This window comes from Macaca thibetana, chromosome 20, assembly GCF_024542745.1.
Source record: "Macaca thibetana thibetana isolate TM-01 chromosome 20, ASM2454274v1, whole genome shotgun sequence".
Lineage (NCBI taxonomy): Eukaryota > Metazoa > Chordata > Mammalia > Primates > Cercopithecidae > Macaca > Macaca thibetana.
Genome location: NC_065597.1, coordinates 31,704,336 through 31,723,097, shown reverse-complemented (window position 1 = coordinate 31,723,097; position 18,762 = coordinate 31,704,336). Strand labels below are relative to the sequence as shown.

Here is an 18,762-nt window from a genome sequence, read left to right as displayed (position 1 = left end):
TGCCTCAGCCTCCCGAGTAGCTGGGACTACAGGCGCCCGCCACCTCGCCCGGCTAGTTTTTTTTTTGTATTTTTTAGTAGAGATGGGGTTTCACCGTGTTAGCCAGGATGGTCTTGATCTCCTGACCTCGTGATCCGCCCGTCTCGGCCTCCCAAAGTGCTGGGATTACAGGCTTGAGCCACCGCGCCCGGCCCCACCCAGCTAATTTTTGTACTTTTAGTTGAGACAGGGTTTCATCATGTTGGCCAGGCTGGTTTTGAACTCCTGACCTCAACTGATTCGCCCGCCTCAGCCTCCCAAAGTGCTGAGATTACAGGCGTGAGCCAACGCGACCAGCCCCTTTGACTTTGAAGTCAGAGTAGGGTATCTGATCAGGACAGCAAACATGGTGCTGCTTTTTATATTGGGGCCCGTGTGTGGGGTGATATGGCGGGAGGAGCTGCAGGAAGATAGTGGACTGAGATCTGGACTCAAGCAGTCCTGTGGGGAAGCCAGGTTTCTCTAATGACTCCTGTTTAGAGGAGAAGAGAAGGCTCGGCGTGGTGGCTCATGCCTGAAATCCCAGCACTTTGGGAGGCTGAGGTGGGAGGATGACTTGAGCCCAGGAGTTTAAGACAAGCCTGGGCCACATGGCAAGACCCTGTTTCTACAAAAAACAAAAAATTAAACAATTAGTTGGGTGTGGTGGCTAAGTCTATAGTCCCAGTACTTTAGTAGGCAAAGGCAGGAGGATGGCTTGAGCGCAGGAGGTCAAGTTTGCAGTGAGCCGTGATCTTGCCACTGCATTCTAGTCTGGGCAACAGAGTGAGACCCTGTCTCAAAACAAATAAATGAGAAATAAAAATAAGTATCTAACACAGGAATAGAAAATCAAATACTGCATCTTCTCACTTGTAAGTGGGAGCTAAATGATAAGAACTTATGAACACAAGGAAACAACAGACACAGGGGTCCACTTGAGGGGCGAGGGCAGGGGAGGGAGAGGAGCAGAAAAGACAACTATTGGGTACTGGGCTTTGTACCTGCGTGATGAAATAATCTTTACAACCATCCCCTGTGACATGTGTTTGTTTATGTAGCAAACCTTCAAATGTAACCCAAACCTAAAATAAAAGTTAAAAAAAAAAAAGTATCGTATTGTAAACCCCTCTGGAATAAACATTTCCTTATTTTTTTAATTAAAATTTTTATTTTTAAAATGCCCTTATTCCCTGAGTCCTCACTTCTTTTTACCTCTCCAATTGCCTGGCTTGATGGTGTTTCACATTTGCTGACTGCTTCCAGAAAAACGTTTCCACTGAAGACCTCCCAAATGCAAGGCAGATATAGAGCAAGCTAGACACACGCCTTCCTTTCCAGTCACTTTCTGACTTTTTAAAGTCCCAGATGCCTGGGCTCAGGGAAAGGACACGAAGCGCCAGGAAGCAGGAAGCCCCGGGGATCAGCAGTAGGACGCTGTGCAGGCTGCGCTCGGGGCCCCTCTGCTGGCCTGTCTAGGCCAAACCCCCAGGGCTGCAGGCCTGGAGACAGGCAGGACATGCTCAGGCTTGGCTGGGCTTCCCCTCCAGCTGCGTGGCTTCTCATTCATCTCCCAGACCCTCTCTCCTTATGAATCAGGGTCACACACAGCCTACTCATACCATACTTAGCAGAGCACCCATGCCTGTGGCTGAAATGCAGTGGTGTGATCAGAGCTCACTGAAGCTTTGAACTCCTGGGCTCAAGTGATCATCCTGCTTTAGCCTCTCTAGTAGCTGGGACTACAGGTGTGCACCACTACGGCCAGCTAATTTTCAAAAAAATTTTTTGTAGGCCAGGCCGGGCATAGTGGCTCACATCTGTAATCCCGGCACTTTGGGAGGCCGAGGCGGGTGGATCATGAGGTCAGGAGATCGAGACCATGACCATCCTGGCTAACACGGTGAAACCCCATCTCTACTAAAAATACAAAAAAAATTAGCCGGGCGTGGTGGTACACACCTGTAGTCCCAGCTACCTGGGAGGCTGAGGCAGGAGAATCACTTGAGCCCGGGAGGCAGAGGTTGCAGTGAGCTGAGATCGTGCCACTGCACTCCAGCCTGGGCAATGGAATGAGAATCTGTCTCAAAAAAAAATTCCTTTTTGTAGAGATGGTGGAGTCTCGCTGTCGCCCAGACTGGGCTTGAGCTCCTGGCCTCAAGCAGTCCTCCCAAATCCCAAAGTGCTGCTGGGCTTACAGGCATGAACCATCATGCCTGGCCTATTTTTGACACACATATAGGTTGAGGTTCAAGAGAGCCTGGATCTCCTGATCCAGGAGTCAGTGTGGGATCTATGTCTGACATCTTTCAGTAAGGTCATTCATCCTAGGTTCTCAACTAAATAAGGGAGTCTGCCCACAAGCACACTGTCGGCACCCATTGCTACATGGCTCAACTGTGAGTATGACTTAGATAATTTTAATAATGAAAACAAGGAATGCTAAGGGAGCGATAGAATAAGAAGGTAATCCCAGCACTTTGGGAGACCAAGGCAGGTGGATCACAAGGTCAGATCGAGACCATCCTGGCTAACATGGTGAAACCCTTCTCTACTAAAAATACAAAAAAAAAAAGTAGCCGGTCGTGGTGGTGGTAGTCCCAGCTACTCGGGAGGCTAAGGCAGGAGAATGGCGTGAACCCTGTAGGTGGAGGTTGCAGTAAGCTGAGATTGCGCTACTGCGCTCCAGCCTGGGTGACTGACAGAGCAAGATTCCGTCTCAAAAAATAAAAAATAATTAAAAAAAAAAAAAACCGCCAGGTGTGGAGGCTGACGCCTGTAATCCCAGTGCTTTGGGAGGCCAAGGCAGGCATATCACTTGAGGCCAGGAGTTTGAGACCAGCCTGAAAAACATGGCAAACACCCGTCTCTACTAAAAATACATAAATTTGCCGGGTCTGCTGGTGCACACTTGTAATCCCAGCTACTCGGGAGGCTGAGGCACAAGAATCACTTGAAATCAGGAGGCAGAAGGAGGAGGGAGCTGTGATTGCCCCACTGCACTCCAGCCTGGGTGACACTGCAAGCTTCTGTCTCAAAAAAAAAAAAAAAAACAAGAGCAGCCTGGGCAATATAGTAAGACCTCCATCTCTACAAAATAAAAAATAAAAATTAGTCAGGAGTAGTGGCATGTGCCTGTATCACAGCTACTCGGGAGGTTCAAGTGGGAGGATCACCTGAGCCCAGGAGGCTGAGGCTGCTGTAAGCTGATGGTGCCACCGCACTCCAGCCTGGACAACAGAGTGAGACCCTGTCTCTAAACAAAAATAAATTGTTTTTTTCTACTAGACTTAAGCAATCTTCCCTCCTTGGCCTCCCAAAGCACCAGGCCTGTGTCTTCTTTTTCATCATAGCTGTGGCAGAAGGAAGGAGGTGACCGGAAGCCCCACTCTCTCTGAGTAGCTGAGTGAGTACACCCTGACCATAGGCCCAGACAGTCCACATCAGCTCTTCAACAGGAAATTTTTTTTTTTTTTTTTTTTTTTTTTTTGAGACGGAGTCTCGCTCTGTTGCGGCCCAGGCTGGAGCACAGTGGCCGGATCTCAGCTCACTGCAAGCTCTGCCTCCCGTGTTTACGCCATTCTCCTGCCTCAGCCTCCTGAGCAGCTGGGACTACAGGCGCCCGCCACCTCGCCCGGCTAGTTTTTTGTATTTTTTTTAGTAGAGACGGGGTTTCACTGTGTTAGCCAGGATGGTCTCGATCTCTTGACCTCGTGATCCGCCCGTCTTGGCCTCCCAAAGTGCTGGGATTACAGGCTTGAGCCACCGCGCCCGGCTCTTCAACAGGATTTAGTGGCTTTGCATAAAACAGAAAAGTGGCTGTGATTGCAAGAGAAATTAAAAATAACCACCATCTGAAATGCAAATTGAAAACAGTGAGACACCATGTCTCACTCTGACAGATGACCCACTGTGCCGGTGAAGGCGTGCAGGCACTCTCAGACTTCCAGAGAGACCTGAGTAATCGATTGACTTCCACAAAGGGCGACTTGCCAACAGCTATCAAAAGTACTCAGGCACATCCTACTTGGCCCAGCAATTCCACTTCCAGGAATTTCTCCTGCAGAAATACATGTGCGCAAACAATGTGGAAAAGCACCGTTTACAGTAACAACCCAACTGTCCATCAGGACAGACCAGGTATATTTATTTATTTATTTATTTATTTTTTTTTTTTTGAGACGGAGTCTCGCTGTGTCACCCAGGCTGGAGTGCAGTGGCGCGATCTCGGCTCAGATCTCGGCTCACTGCAAGCTCCGCCTCCCGGGTTTACGCCATTCTCCTGCCTCAGCCTCCGAGTAGCTGGGACTACAGGCGCCCGCCACCACGCCCGGCTAGTTTTTTGTATTTTTAGTAGAGACGGGGTTTCACCATGTTAGCCAGGATGGTCTCGATCTCCTGACTTCGTGATCCACCCGCCTCGGCCTCCCAAAGTACTGGGATTACAGGCTTGAGCCACCGCGCCCGGCCAGACCAGGTATATTTAGACAACAAACAAGGAAGCTTTTTACTAAATTGGGATGATCTCTAAGAAGCACGTAAGTAGAAAAAGCAAGGTGGGAGAACACGCTATGTGCTTGTACTATGCACGTCAAGGAAAAAATACACCAAGAATTGACAGGCCAGGTGGAGTGGCTCAAACCTAAGCCCAGTACTTTGGGAGACTGAGATGGGAGGATCCCCTGAGGCCAGGAGTTCAAATCAGTCTTGGCCACATAGCAAGACCCCTCCAACATCTCTACAAAAAATTAAGAAAAAAATTAGCCAGGCATGGTGGTGTGTACCCATAGTCCCAACTACTGAGGAAGCTGAGGTGGGAGGATCCCTTACACCAGAAGGTCGAGGCTACATGGAGCTTTGATCGTACCACTGCCCTCCAGCCTGGGCAACAGAGTGAGACCCTATTTCTAGAAAAAAATAAAGAATAAATAAAGAAATAAAGAAGTATGATGGTTCTGGTAATGGAATTAGGTGGCCGGGCAAAGTGGACATTTCACACTGCATAGTCCTGTATTTTCTGAAATCTGTCACCCTGGCTGGAGTACATACAGTAGCACCATCTCGGCTCACTGCAACTTCCACCTCCTGGGTTCAAGCAATTGTCCTGCCTCAGCCTCCCCACTAGCTGGGATTACAGGCCTGCACCACCACGCCCACCTAATTACTGTATTTTTAGTAGAGACGGGGTTTCACCATGTTGGCCAGGCTGGTCTCAAACTCCTGACCTCGTGATCCGCCCAACTCGGCCTCCCAAAGTGCTGGAATTACAGGTGTGAGCCCCCGCGCCTGGCCAATCTGGGCTATTTAAAAACTGAAAGTAAAATTTTAAAAGGGGAAGGGGAAAATGGGAAGTTACTGTTTAAAGGGGACAGAGTTTCAGTTTGCGATGAGAAAATTCTAGAAATAGTGGGGGTGTGGCACATGACTGGACTGAATGGCAGGGAAAACGCACGCTTAAATGTTTCACGTATGTTTTACAAGAGCAGTCAATGCACACACAAGCGCCACAACCCAGTCCAAGGCTTTGCTCCTGCAGGGCCTTAGACGGGGTACTTGAGACGCCCACCTCAATGCAGGCTGGATCCAGCTCTGGGCTGCCGGGCTTTCCCGCCCCGGGGTCTTTCGTGCGAGTCCCATGGGGGGACCCTGGCCCAGGCTACGGCCGCGGAAAAGGCTGTGGGCGGCGGGACAGGGTGCCCTTGGCTGCCGGGTTCAGAGTGGATCTCGGGACACATCTTCCAGCGCCTGACCTCCGGCCTGTGTGCACCCCCATACCCAGCGGGGCCATACGAGAGCTTCATGGAGGGCACAGCGCGACCCGCCCTCCCCTCAGCCCCGCACACCGCCCCACGGCCCCGCACAGCCTCCCACACAGCGCCCCACGGCCCCCGCAGAGCCTCCCACACAGCGCCACGCACAGCGCCCCACGGCCCCCGCACAGCCTCCCGCACAGCGCCCCACGGCCCCCGCAGAGCCTCCCACACAGCGCCGCGCACAGCGCCCCACGGCCCCCGCACAGCCTCCCGCACAGCGCCCCACGGCCCCCGCAGAGCCTCCCACACAGCGCCACGCACAGCGCCCCACGGCCCCCGCACAGCCTCCCACACAGCGCCGCGCACAGCGCCCCACGGCCCCTTGATGGACCCCGCAGAGCCTCTCACACGGCGCCCCAAACAGAGCCTCACGGCCCCCCCACAGCGCCTCACGGCCCCCGCACAGCTGCCGCACACCCCGCATAGCACCAGCAGACAGTCGCGGAGCCCCCAAAGGCAACAGCGCCCACCTCGCAGCGCCCAGACCCTGGAGCCCCGACGCCGACGCCACGCACCTGCGCACACCGCGCCTGCGCAGACACCACCCCCTCAGGCCTGGCGAGCACCCTCAGGAGGTGGGGCGGACCCACGTCAGCGGCCCATCGTCCGATCCCGTCCATTGGCTGAGAGGAAATGCGTGCGTCAGACTCGCCGCTGATTGGTCGGCGCGCGAGCTGCCGGGCTCTCACGGGCCAATCCTGTGGCAGCGCGTGAGGCGGCAGAGCCCTCTGGGGTGGGATCGCCGGCCGTAAGTGGCTGTGGAGCTGGGGGCGCCGCGCGGTGGGACCATGGCCTCGGAGCAGCCGCTGGCGGCAGTCACCTGTACCGCGCCGGTCAACATCGCGGTCATCAAGTACTGTGAGTGTCGCGGGCCGGCCTGGGACGGGGATGGCCGGGAGCGAGGCCGGGTCCATGGGGGTCGCGCGCTGACTCGGCGGCGCGCTCCGTCCTGCTCTCCCAGGGCCTCGACAGACGGGGAAACTGAGGCTCAGGGAGGGGAGCGGCGGTGGTCGGGCGGGGCCGCGCGCTCCTTCTCCGCGTGACGGGCTCGGCGCCACCTGTTCCCCCGCCACGGCTGCCGCCCCTGCAGGGTCGCCCCGCGCCTGCCCATTAGCGATTACCGAACTTTATCGAAATCATCAATCATCGATTCCCACGAGTCGTAAGAATCCGCCGTGGTGGTGCGCGTCTATGGCTCCGGCTACCGGGGCGGCTGGGGCGGGAGGATGGCCTGAGCCCGGGAGGTCGAGGCTGCGGTGAGCCGAGATCGCGCCACTGCCCCCCAGCCCGAGGCCCTGTGCCCCTCCCTCGCCCCGTTTCTGCCAATGGTAACCTCCAAGGAGCGGGAACGGGGGTCCTCAGCCCACATCCCTGCGGGGGAGGCCGGTCCGCACCTGCGCGTTCATAGCCACGCCCCTCCCCTCCCGCCGGGGTTACCTGGCCGCCGCTGACCACTGATTTTTGTAACGTCGTTTCAAAATGTTCCGAAACTGGAATCACAGTATGTGGCCCACCCAGTATCTTTTGAGTTTGGCTTATTTCATTCAGCATAGAATGTGGACGTGCCCCCGATCGTATCAGTGCTTTGCCCCTCTGTTGCTGAGCCAGTCCGTGGACTCCATGGACCACCCTCTTAGCCAAGGCCTCACCCCGTTAAGAGCATCTGAGGTTTTCTTTCTTTGTTTCTTTTCTTTTCTTTTTTTTTTTTTTACAGGCACCGCCACCATGCCTGGCTAATTTTTTTGTATTTCCCTTACCAATAAAGCTGCCATAAAATGTGTACAGGTTTTTGTGTGAACATACATTTTCATTCTTCTGGGATAAATGCCCAGGAGTGCGGTTGCTGGGTCAGATGGTAGATATATATATGCATATACGTATATGCATGTGTGTGTATATATATACTTTAAAAAAAAAAAAACTGTCCAATTGTTTTTCAGAGTAGCTGGGCCATTTTGCATCCCTACCATGACGCAGTTTTTCCAGATCCTCACCAGCATTTGGTGGAGTTGCTGTTTTTCATTTTAGCCGCGTCCTGGTAGGGATGTGCTGACAGGGTGCTGTGCTCCTCATTCGCATTTCCCTGTTGGCCAGTGATGTGGAGCATCTTTCTTTGTGGTTATTTGCCATCTGTGGGTTTTCTCAGTGAAATGTCTGTTCATGTCCTGTGTCCATGCACTCACTGGATCGTTTGCTTTTTTACTATGAGTTTTGAGAATTCATTATACATTATAGGCTGGGTGCGCAGGCTCAAGCCTGTAATCACAGCACTTGGGGAGGCTGAGGTGGGTGGATCACCTGGGGTCAGAAGTTTGAGACCAGCTTGGCCAACATGGTGAAACCCCGTCTCTACTGAAAAAAAATAAAATAGGTGTTCTAGATATTAGTCTCCTGTTGGACACGTGGTTTGCAGATACTGTCTCCCAAACTAGCTAATCTTTTCATCCTCTTAACAAAGAGCCAGTTTTTCATTTTAAAGAAGTTCAGCGTATCAGTTTTGATGTCAAGTCTAAGACCTCTTTGCGTAGCCCTACGTCCTGAAGATTTTCTGCTTTTCTCTGAGTTGTATAGGATTGCCTTTTATATTTGTCTGTGATCCAAGGTTGTCCATTTAGCACAGAAAGGCTACCCTTCCTCCATTGAATTGCTTTTGCACTTTTGTAAAAAAAAAAAAAAAAAAAATCAGCTGGGCTTGTTTGGGTCTGTTTCTGGGTTTTCTCCTTTTTTTTTTTTTTGAGACAGAGTCTTGCTCTGTCACCCAGGCTGGAGTGCAGTGGCACAATCTTGGCTCACTGTAACCTCCGCCTCCCAGGTTCAAGCAATCCTCCTGCCTTAGCCTTCTGAGTAGTTGGGGCTACATGCACGCATCACCACACCCGGCTAATTTTTGTATTTTTAGTAAAGACGGGGTTTCACCATGTTGGCCAGGCTGGTCTCGAGCTCCTGATCTCGTGATCTGCCCACCTTGACCTCCCAAAGTGCTGGGATTACAGGCGTGAGCCACTGCACCTGGCCTTTTATTTATTTTTGTTTTTTTTTTTTTTTTTTTTTGAGACGGAGTCTCGCTCTGTCGCCCAGGCTGGAGTGCAGTGGCCGGATCTCAGCTCACTGCAAGCTCCGCCTCCCGGGTTCACGCCATTCTCCTGCCTCAGCCTCCCGAGTAGCTGGGACTACAGGCGCCCACCACCTCGCCCGGCTATTTTTTTGTATTTTTTTAGTAGAGACGGGGTTTCACCGTGTTCGCCAGGATGGTCTCGATCTCCTGACCTCGTGATCCACCCGTCTCGGCCTCCCAAAGTGCTGGGATTACAGGCGTGAGCCACCGCGCTCGGCCCTTTTATTTATTTTTTTGAGATGGACTCCCACTGCGACACCCAGGCTGGAGTGCAATGGCACGATCTTGGCTCACCACAACGTCCGCTTCCTGGGTTCAACCGATTCTCCTGCCTCAGCCTCCCGAGTAGCTGGGACTATAGGTGTGCACCGCCACACCCAGCTAATTTTTGTATTTTTAGTAGAGACAGGGTTTTGCCATATTGCCAGGCTGGTCTCAAACTCCTGACCTCAAGTGATCGCCGGTTTCAGCCTCCCAAAGTGCTGGGATCATAGGTGTGAGCCACTGCGGCTGGCCGACAGTGATTTTTATGGAAACTTGTCCATTTTCTTGTAACGTTCAGAGACTCTGGTCTTCTTTAAACCTTACATTTGAGCTGGTTTTTGATAGCACGCCGGTGGAGAAGGAGGTGCTGGCTCATGATAAGGAGGCAGAAGTCCAGGTTCCCTCCCCACCACCGCTGCCCCATCCCCACCAGGCCCTCAGGAATTCCTGAGTGTCTACTTGGCCTCTGATAAGAGACTGCAGGTCAGGGGGGTCCAGGCCCCTGTGTGCTCTCCACTGACTCCTGGGGAGGTGAAAGTCCCCACTGCTTCAGGGAGGGAAAGGGGGGGCACCGTTCCAGCCTGGAGTGTGGGAGGAATCCGTTTCTTCTTTAGACAGGGTCTGCCTCTGTCACCAGGCTGGAGTAAGTAAGGCTGGAGTGCAGTGGTGCCACCTCGACTCAGTGCAACCTCCGCCTCCCAGGTTCAAGCGATTTTCCCACCTCAGCCTCCTGAGTTGCTGGGATAACAGGCACGCATCACCACAGCCTGGCTAATTTTTCTATTTTTCGTAGAGACGGGGTTTCACCATATTGGTCAGGTTAGTCTCAAACTCCTGACCTCAGGTGATCCGCCCACCTCGACCTCCCAAAGTGCTGGGATTACAGGTGTGAGCCACCACGCCCGGCCTCCCAGAGTGCTGGGATTACCGGCGCAAGCCACTGCACTGTGCCGGGCCGGGACTCTGTTTCTGTGTTGCTAGGCTGTCCTTCCCGGTCCTGCTAGGGAAGGCTGGCTTTGGTTGGCAGTTCCAGCTTCTGCAGGGCTAGGTCTAGGGCAGGCAGGACAGAAAAGCAAGCCCGGGGGCTCCTCCTGCCCTGTCCCACAGCTGTCCTCTGTCACCCGTGAGAATCTCACCTGTGATGTCCAGGGTCTTAGTTGTCCTCAGTGGGAGACAGACGGAGAAGTCCGCCGGCCCACCTTCCTGAAAGCAGAGGTTTGCCGGCCTCTCAGGGCAGCCGCGTCTGCCTACAAGGGCCACTCAGTGCTGTGTGAGAAAGAGCCTTGCGAACTGCAGAGCGTGGTTCTTTCCCAGGAGTCCGCATTTATCACCCCTGGAGCTGTCCGCCATCCCCAGAGACCTCCCCTCTCACAAAACCGAGCAGATTGTGTGCTTAGCAAAGACGCGGTGAAATAAGACTTCAGCTGAAGCACTGCGCAGCGCTCGCCAGGCAAACGTTTCATTTCAGACTTTCCGGAAGGTTGATTTATCTTGCTGTCCCATGGCCGTGCTGGGCAGAAAGGGGTTTATCCCGGATGTTCCCGGGGAATATGAGCAGTGAGATTTGAGGAGTTCTCAGAGCTGGGCTCCTCTTGTTTGGGAAGGTGGAGGGGAGGCAGGCCGCGGTCAGAGCGCTCTGCACCTGGGCACTCACAGATGATGATGAAGGAGCATGGAGTGGGGAGGGAGGCTGGCTGGCCTCCAGCTCTGTGGTGGGAGCCTGAGCTCAGTGGGGCGGGGAGCAGTTCTTGCAGGCAGGGGTCTAGCAAGAGGATGGCCACACATGTGTGGTGAGAGACAGGACCGAGGCGGGTGGGGGCTGTGGGTGGGGGGTGGGGGCACCTGTGGGGAATACTGGGGGAGGGTGGGCCGGGAAGCCCACCGGCCTGGCCCTGGCTGTTCATTACAGGGGGCAAGCGCGATGAAGAGCTGGTTCTGCCCATCAACTCCTCCCTGAGCGTCACTCTGCACCAGGACCAGGTACGTGTGGACTGACGACAAAACACCACAGTGCCATTTCCAGAACGTTTGTAGAACAGTTGGTACCAGCTGGGTGCAGTGGCTCACATCTGCAATCCCAGCACTTTGGGAGGCTGACGTGGGAGGATCTCTTGAGCCCAGGAGTTGGAGACCACAGTGAACCATGATCACACCACTGCACTCCAGCCTGGGTGACAGTGAGACCCTGTCTCTGAAACCAAAAAAAAATTGGTGCTTTTTTACCTCAAGGCTAGGATGAGATGGCTCAGCGACGACTCCCGGCAGCGCGCAGTGTCTGTTCCATCTCCCAGTGTCAGGAGAGCTCAGCACAGCACACACGTGCCCCCAGGTCTCATCACACATGTGCACACTGTGCCCCAGGGGCTCCCTTGGGAGTCCCTGTCTCTTTATTCAGGACAAGGCCTGGTTGCTCCACAAGGTGTGGCCCACGCTTTCCTCCGCCACAGGCTTCCCCACTGCCCAGCTAAGGCTGGCCTTTTCCCCCCGCCCGCCCTCAGCAGGGGGGCCTCGCTCGAGTGGGCAGCCACGAAGCTCTCTCAGTAGAAGGGGATACCTGGCTGGCATCGGTCCTCAATGCTGGCCTCTGAGGTGGCCCTGGGTTTCCTTTTCAGTTAAAAACCACCACAACAGCTGTCATCAGCAAGGACTTCACCGAGGACCGGATTTGGCTGAATGGCCGGGAGGAGGACGTGGGGCAGCCGCGGCTCCAGGCCTGCCTGCGGGAGAGTGAGTTGGGGTCCCCGCAAGCCCATCCCTCCCTGTTGTCAGCAGGGTCCGAGCATCCAGAAAGCGCTTCTGCCTCTGGGCCCCTCCTGAGGCAGCAGGCGACGTGGCTGGGAACCAGACATGCCCACTGGACCCCCAGCTCCAGGGCAGTGGCCCCACTTCAATTCCCGCTGGGCTTGGGTCAGTCTAGGGTTTTCCTGGGGAAGAAACTCTCCATGAGGAGTCTGGCAGGCAGAGGCCTGGTGTTCAGCTGTGACCCGGGCAGGTGGGCAGGAGCAGGGCGGGCAGGGTGCTGACGGCTGGGCCACACACTGTCTCATCGTGTCTGCAGTCCGCCGCCTGGCCCGGAAGCGGAGGAACGCGTGGGATGGGGACCCACTGTCCTCCAGCCTCAGCTGCAAAGTGCACGTGGCATCGGTGAACAACTTCCCCACGGCTGCAGGCCTGGCCTCCTCGGCGGCGGGCTATGCCTGCCTAGGTGGGTGCCGACAGAGACACGCAGGGGTTCTGGGCTGCGGGCATAGGAGCCGCTTCACGCTCTTCCCGGGTCAGGGGGCCCACTGCCGGGCGTGGCTGAACGAGCATCCCACACCCCAGGCCTCCCTGGCCTCTCTGGAGTTGTTCAGTCTCTTCCCAGAGCATATCTGAACATTTTCATCTTCCAGTTGCAGCTGGCGCGGGGCTCTCGCCTGTGATCCCAGTACTTAGAGGCTTATGGGGGAGAATCACTTTAGTCCAGGAGTTCAAGACCAGCCTTGGCAACATAGTGAGACCCCCCCATCTCTACATAAAATAGAAACATCTTCCAGTTGCTCCTTGTGGAGCCCCTCTAGGTCGTCAGTGATAGAAACCACTTCAGACTGGCTCAGACCTAAAATAGCGATGGTTTGTGGCTCACATAACTGAGGATTCCAATGGGCACAGCTGGTTACAGGCCCCACCAGACCCAGCTCTCTGCTGGCCCCAGGCCACTTTCTGGCGGCTTCTCACCCAGTGGCAGAGCCCGTTCCCATGGTGGTGGCCTCACAGTATCTTCACCCCTCAACTCCAGGGATGATGCTTCCTGGCCCACCTGGGCTCCAGTGCCTTCCCTGAACCACCCTCAGTGACCAGGGCCATGGGTGACCAGACCTGGAGGTGGGGTCGCCCTGCTGGAGCCCTGTGGACCGAGGGGAGAAGGTGGCTCCTGTGCTGGGTGGGCAGGGGCACGTCTTATGGAGCCCAGCTATGTCCTGGCATCAGTCCCTGCCCCACACAACCTTAAAATTCCTTCCCACCCTCCAAGCTCAGCTTCGGTGTCCCCCAGGGGACCCTCTCTCCACATCCCCCAGGGGGCTTCCCGCTCTGCCGCAGGTACCTTTTGTCACCTTTGTCTCAGGCCACAAGCTCTGCAGGCTGTGAACAGAGTGTCCAAGAGCGGAGGGCGCTCTTAGTGGAGGGCGGGGACAGATGGCTGGGTTGGTGAATGCTGCCCTCGAAGGCTGATGGCCCAGAAGCCCTGTCATCTGGAAATCCCCGTTTGCCGTGGGGTGTGTGACAGTCCCGGGGCAGTGAGCTGTCAGGGAGCACAGCCCAGGCAGCTCTGAGGACCCTCCCCGGAATCCCCATGCCTGCAGCCTACACCTTGGCCCGTGTCTACGGCGTGGAGAGTGACCTCTCAGAAGTGGCTCGCCGGGGCTCAGGCAGCGCCTGCCGGAGCCTGTATGGGGGCTTTGTGGAGTGGCAGATGGGAGAGCAGACTGATGGGAAGGACAGCGTCGCCCGGCAAGTGGCCCCCGAGTCACACTGGCCTGAACTCCGCGTCCTCATCCTTGTGGTGAGTGGGGCGGGTGGAGCAGCAGCCGGGTGGCCTCTGTCCCTAGTCAGGGCTGCTGCTGGGAGCAGGGGTGAAGGCACCCCATCCAGGCTTTGCTTGGCTCCTGGGGTCAGTGGATGCTAAAGAAACAGATGTGTGGTCGAGTGCTCAGGAAGTGCTCCCACGTGGCGGGCGCCACCACCCACTGGGATCTAGAAGTTGCCCCATGTCGCCCCTGCTGTGGCCGGGAGGCCTCCGTGGCCAGGCAGGTGGCACTGACTCCCACCCCCGCTGCCCGCATTGGCTGAGGGAGGGCTGAGTGTTTGGGGCTGAGGTCCTGGGGGTGGCCTCCTGCAGGCTGTGGCCCAGGCTGTCTCTCCCCCGTGCAGGTGAGCGCTGAGAAGAAGCTGACGGGCAGTACTGTGGGCATGCGGGCCAGCGTGGAGACCAGCGCCCTGCTGCGGGTGAGGCCAGGAGCAGGTGGCCCCGGGGCCCTGGGAGTCATGCTTGTGCCCGACTCTGCCCTCAGCCTCTGTCTGGGCCCAAACGTTCTCACACCTGCGGCAGCCCCGCCAAGACCAGGTGGAGGAGCCACATGCAGAGATGGGGCTTGAGCCGGGTTTCCAACCCCGGAGACCCTCCTGGAACCCTCTGCCGTCGAGACCCCCGGCGGCTCCATGGGAAACACCCCGTGCCTTGCAGTTCCGGGCCGAGGCTGTGGTGCCGGCGCGCATGGCGGAGATGACCCGCTGCATCCGGGAGCGAGACTTCCCCGGCTTCGCCCAGCTGACCATGAAGGACAGCAACCAGTTCCACGCCACCTGCCTCGACACCTTCCCGCCCATCTCGTACCTCAATGCCGTCTCCTGGCGCATCATCCACCTGGTGCACCGCTTCAACGCCCACCACGGGGACACCAAGGTGACGCGGGCTGGGAGGGCAGAGGCTGCGCTCTCGCACTGTGTCGCGTGTCTAGGCTTATGCTGCCGTGGAGACGGTCCTGGGAGCCGCGTGCAGGGTGATCTGTGTCTGAAAGCTCGGCCCTGCTGTGTGCGGAGCTCACTGACCATCCGGGTTCTTCTGTTTTGTTTTGTTTCTTGACTTGCTCGGGTCACAGCCCCACCACCTTTTTCCTGGGTTCACAGGCAGAGGTGTCAAGTACCAGGCACTTGGGGTCACAGCTCCACTCCAGTGTGGCCCTGAGGGCCTAGACTGAGCTCTTGGAGAGCCTAGGGCCCCCTGGCAGACCAGAGGGTTGAGGGGACAAGGGCCAGGCACCACGTGAACAGCCGGGGTGACTGCTGTGGGTTCCAGGTGGCGTACACCTTTGACGCGGGCCCCAATGCCGTGATCTTCACCCTGGACGACACTGTGGCTGAGTTTGTGGCTGCTGTGAGGCACAGCTTTCCCCCGGGCTCGAATGGAGACACGTGAGTGTGGACCCTTCCCCGCCTCCTCTTTGGGAGACGGTGCCAGGAACCCTGGTCGGAAGAGACGGAGGCACCTGAAGGCTGTGACACTGAGACGGGGAGTCCCAGGGCAGGTGGCAATTCCCCGAGTGTGGGAGCCACGGATAGGGTGTTCCCACAGAGCCATCCCACAGCCCACGTCCACAGGGAAAAAAGAGTGGCCGTGCAGGCGTGTGTGAGACGCACCCACCTCCTGAGAGACGGCATCCCCTGCAGCTCAGAAGCCCACAGGCCCTTATCCTATAGAACAGTGGCTTCTGAGGAAACACATGTGCATTCCCAGGAGCGCGTACAAGTGTGTGACATTTTGAAGGAAAGGAGTCAAAGCCCCCGACTGCCTTCTTACCGAAGTGAGTTAGAGGCGGTCAGGGCGGCTGGGTGTTGACCCCGCCCCTGCAGTTGGGTGTCTTTTCTGGGGTGGGGTCGTCTGGCAGCTGCATCCTGGCGCCACAGAGCCCCCACGTACACCCTCCTTGGTGCACAGCGTGGCCCAGCCTCCTTTCGCTCCTGGGCTGTTGATTTCTTCCCTCCCGTTGTTTTAATGGAGCCTGATTCTCAATGTGAGGGGCGCCTCCTGTTTAAGGGTGTGTGGAAGCGTGTGGGGATGGGCATCTGTCCTGGGTGGGAGCAGTAATACCTTCTACTGGTCAGGGGCCTGCCCTGTGGGATGGACTCGGACCCACACCCCAGGACTGCCCTCCTGGGAAGCACCAGGCTCGTGGCTTCTGCTCCGGGTGGGGCTTGCAGGCTTCCGTTGTTCTGCAGAACACAGTGACGAACGCACCAGCTTGAACTGGGCACTTCCCTAAGCTGTTACCCCATGGGGCGTGGCAGCAGCCTTGGCCAGACGTGGGTCCAGCCTGGGCATAGCTATTTACCGCATAACCTAAAATTCACTGTCTCAGCCATTCCAGAGCATACAATCCTGTCGTGTTGAGGACACTCACAGGGTTGTGCAGCCACCACCTCGAGCCACCTCCTTAACTTTTTCATCACCCCTAAAAGAAACCTGTCACCACAGCGGCCACCTGCCATCTCCCACTCCCTGAGCCCTGACAGCCAGCAATGCATTTCCCATCTCTGGACTTGCCTGTTCTAGACGCTTAGAGAAATGGAGGTTGGCTGGGCGCGGTGGCTCACGCCTGTAATCCCAGCACTTTGGGAGTCTGAGGCAGGAGGATCACGAGGTCAGGAGATCTAGACCATCCTGGCTAACACGGTGAAACCCCGTCTCTACTAAAAATACAAAAAAATTAGCTGGGCGAGGTGGCAGGTGTCTGTAGTCCCAGCTACTCAGGAGGCTGAGGCAGGAGAATGGCGTGAACCCAGGAGGCGGAGCTTGCAGTGAGCCGAGATCGCGCCACTGCACTCCAGCCTGGGCAACAGAACGAGACTCCATCTCAAAAAAAAAAAAAAATGGATGTGTTCACCATGCCCCTGCCCTGCTTTTCCAGGTTTCTGAAGGGGCTGCAGGTGAGGCCGGCCCCTCTCTCAGCTGAGCTTCAGGCTGCGCTGGCCATGGAGCCGACGACCCCCGGTGGGGTCAAGTACATCATTGCCACTCAGGTGAGGCCTGGGGCTCGGCTGGTACTCTCGGGGTTTCCTTTCTTGCCAGAGGGGCCTGCCCAGCCCCCAGGGCCCTTGCAGGCTCAGCCCGGCTCCCTGTCCCTATCCCTACTGTGTCTCAGGCAGGAAGCCAGAAAGCCTTTGTTCATTCATTTGCTCTCAAAGTGGACATTACAGGCCACTGGCGATACTCAGAGCAGCAGGGCTGGGCTGGGGGTGGAAGGGCGAGTCTGACACAAGCTCCCAGGGAGACAGGTGGGGAGCATCAGGCCCCTGAATAGGGAGCGCTTGGGGTGGGTGCTTCTGGGGTCCCTGGGCCCTGCACCCCAACAGACCAGGGTTCCTGCTCTCCGACCTGCCCCGAGAGCCAAGCCTGCATCCAGCGATCACGGCCGCCCGAGCTGTTGCCTCCACCTTCCTCTCAGGGGCCACATGCACAGGCTGCCTGTTTCCAGGCTCTGTGGTTCTCTGTCCACCCTATGACGGAGGCAGTGCCCTGGGCGGGGGCTGGCAGCTGGCGGGGCGGCTGTGCCTGAGGGAGCTGCGTGTGGGTGGTTTAGCTTCTGACCAGGACCCACCAGAAGGGCGGGGGCACACCGCTCCCCTCCTGTGTCCGGCCCCCTACAGATGCTGGGCACAGGATGAGGTGCTGCCATTCCTGGTGACCTGACATGGATCTCTACCCCCAGGTGGGGCCAGGACCCCAAATCCTGGACGACCCCAGCGCCCACCTCCTGGGTCCTGATGGCCTGCCGAAGCCAGCTGCCTGACCGCCTCAGCAGGACCGCACGCCACGTGGAGAAGGGGTGGCCTCGCCAGAGCTAGGGAGCGGGTGTGGTGGGCTCCGGACTACTGGGACATGTGGGTGGTGGCTTGTCCCAGGGCCCATGGACAGCTTGCTGTGGGGCCGTGCAGGGAGCCCTGCAGCTGCCCAGGTGTCAGGAGAGCTCCCTGCCGAGTGCTTCAGCTGCCCCAGGGCTTTGCCAAGATGGGATGGGGTGGGTATGAGAGCTGGCAGAGCCTCGGTGCAGCAGGGCTGCAGGGCTCTCTCACCCCAGCTCCAGCTGCTCCCAGTTCTCTGAGACGGGAGCTCAGCGGGGAGGTGGTGTCCCTCCATCGGACTAGGGAAGGGGTCACTGTGCTGGGAGCAGCCTCCTCGGGCCTCAGGAAACCACCAAGTGCCTTAGATGGTGGCTGCCCACAGCACTTCTGCTGAGACCCTGCCCCAGGCCTAGGTGTGGCTGGAATGGTGGTAGGAGTGGGCACCAGTGTGGCCCTGGTGGCCGTGGGGGAATAAACCAGCATTGCTGCCTCCTGCCTTCCGCTGTTTTTGTTTCATAAACCAGCATTCCGGTGTTCCTGCTCTGAGTGACCCTGGGACCTGCCAGGGAGTCCCGGTGTGCCCCATGAGGGCCTAGGAGAGGGGCAGGCTAGACAGAGCCAGAGGGGCTCCCCTCACACCCCACATTGGCTCAGGTGGGACCCTCAGAGCAGCCCCCGGTCTAAAGTCTTCCCATGGGCGCTGGGCTCACCACCCCCACGCCAACCCCTGCTTCCTGTCTCCAGGCCAGAAATGATGGGGCCGTCCCTGCATTCTGTGCTTTCCCAGTTGTGCACATCCTGTCCCCTCCCTCGAGTATCAGTCACAGTCCAGTGGCATGGTGTGGGGAGGCCCCCCGCAGTGTCTGACCCAGGCCACGCCTGTGCCAGCCCGGAGCCGGGGGAGGAAATGGGGGCTGGGCCTTTGGTCCCCATGGGGAGGCCACCCTCGTCCTTGGTAGCATCAGGGTGCAGAGGTGTTCCCGGGCTGTAGGGGTGACCCCTCTGCTATTAATAGAAGCCTTGTTGACACGGGACCCTTGGGTCCCGGGCGTCGGGCAGGGGAATTTGTCAGTGCTTGAGAGCTGAAGCTGGGAAGCCCTGGGGAAGCGCGCTCCCCGCCTGGGCTGCGGCTGCCGAGCAGGGCCCCTCCTATGCCTCGGCGGGGTAGAGAGG

At 57.2% G+C, this 18,762-nt stretch overlaps 1 protein-coding gene across 2 annotated transcripts; it reads left to right on the top strand.

Annotated features, from left to right (window-relative positions):
• Window positions 1-6,539: 6,539 nt before the first annotated feature.
• MVD (mevalonate diphosphate decarboxylase) lies at window positions 6,540-18,079 on the top strand. Of its 2 annotated transcripts, XM_050773726.1 has the most exons (10): window positions 6,540-6,689; window positions 11,120-11,190; window positions 11,823-11,937; window positions 12,269-12,415; window positions 13,554-13,753; window positions 14,122-14,196; window positions 14,435-14,653; window positions 15,047-15,162; window positions 16,656-16,767; window positions 17,457-18,079. In XM_050773726.1, exons 1-10 carry the CDS (start codon window positions 6,620-6,622, stop codon window positions 17,535-17,537), a joined length of 1,206 nt encoding a protein of 401 aa, XP_050629683.1. In that variant the 5' UTR covers window positions 6,540-6,619; the 3' UTR covers window positions 17,538-18,079. The 2 variants fall into 2 exon arrangements, with proteins under 2 accessions (XP_050629683.1, XP_050629684.1); XM_050773727.1 differs by lacking the exon at window positions 14,122-14,196.
• Window positions 18,080-18,762: the final 683 nt, after the last annotated feature.

What these genes read in the sequence shown, in the direction of transcription:
- MVD (XM_050773726.1), top strand. Translation starts at nt 6,620, where the DNA reads ATGGCCTCGGAGCAGCCGCTGGCGGCAGTCACCTGTACCGCGCCGGTC. An exon ending in TCCGCGTCCTCATCCTTGTG is followed by an intron (nt 13,754 to 14,121) that starts GTGAGTGGGGCG and finishes TCCCCCGTGCAG; the next exon opens with GTGAGCGCTGAGAAGAAGCT. An exon ending in CCGGGCTCGAATGGAGACAC is followed by an intron (nt 15,163 to 16,655) that starts GTGAGTGTGGAC and finishes CTGCTTTTCCAG; the next exon opens with GTTTCTGAAGGGGCTGCAGG.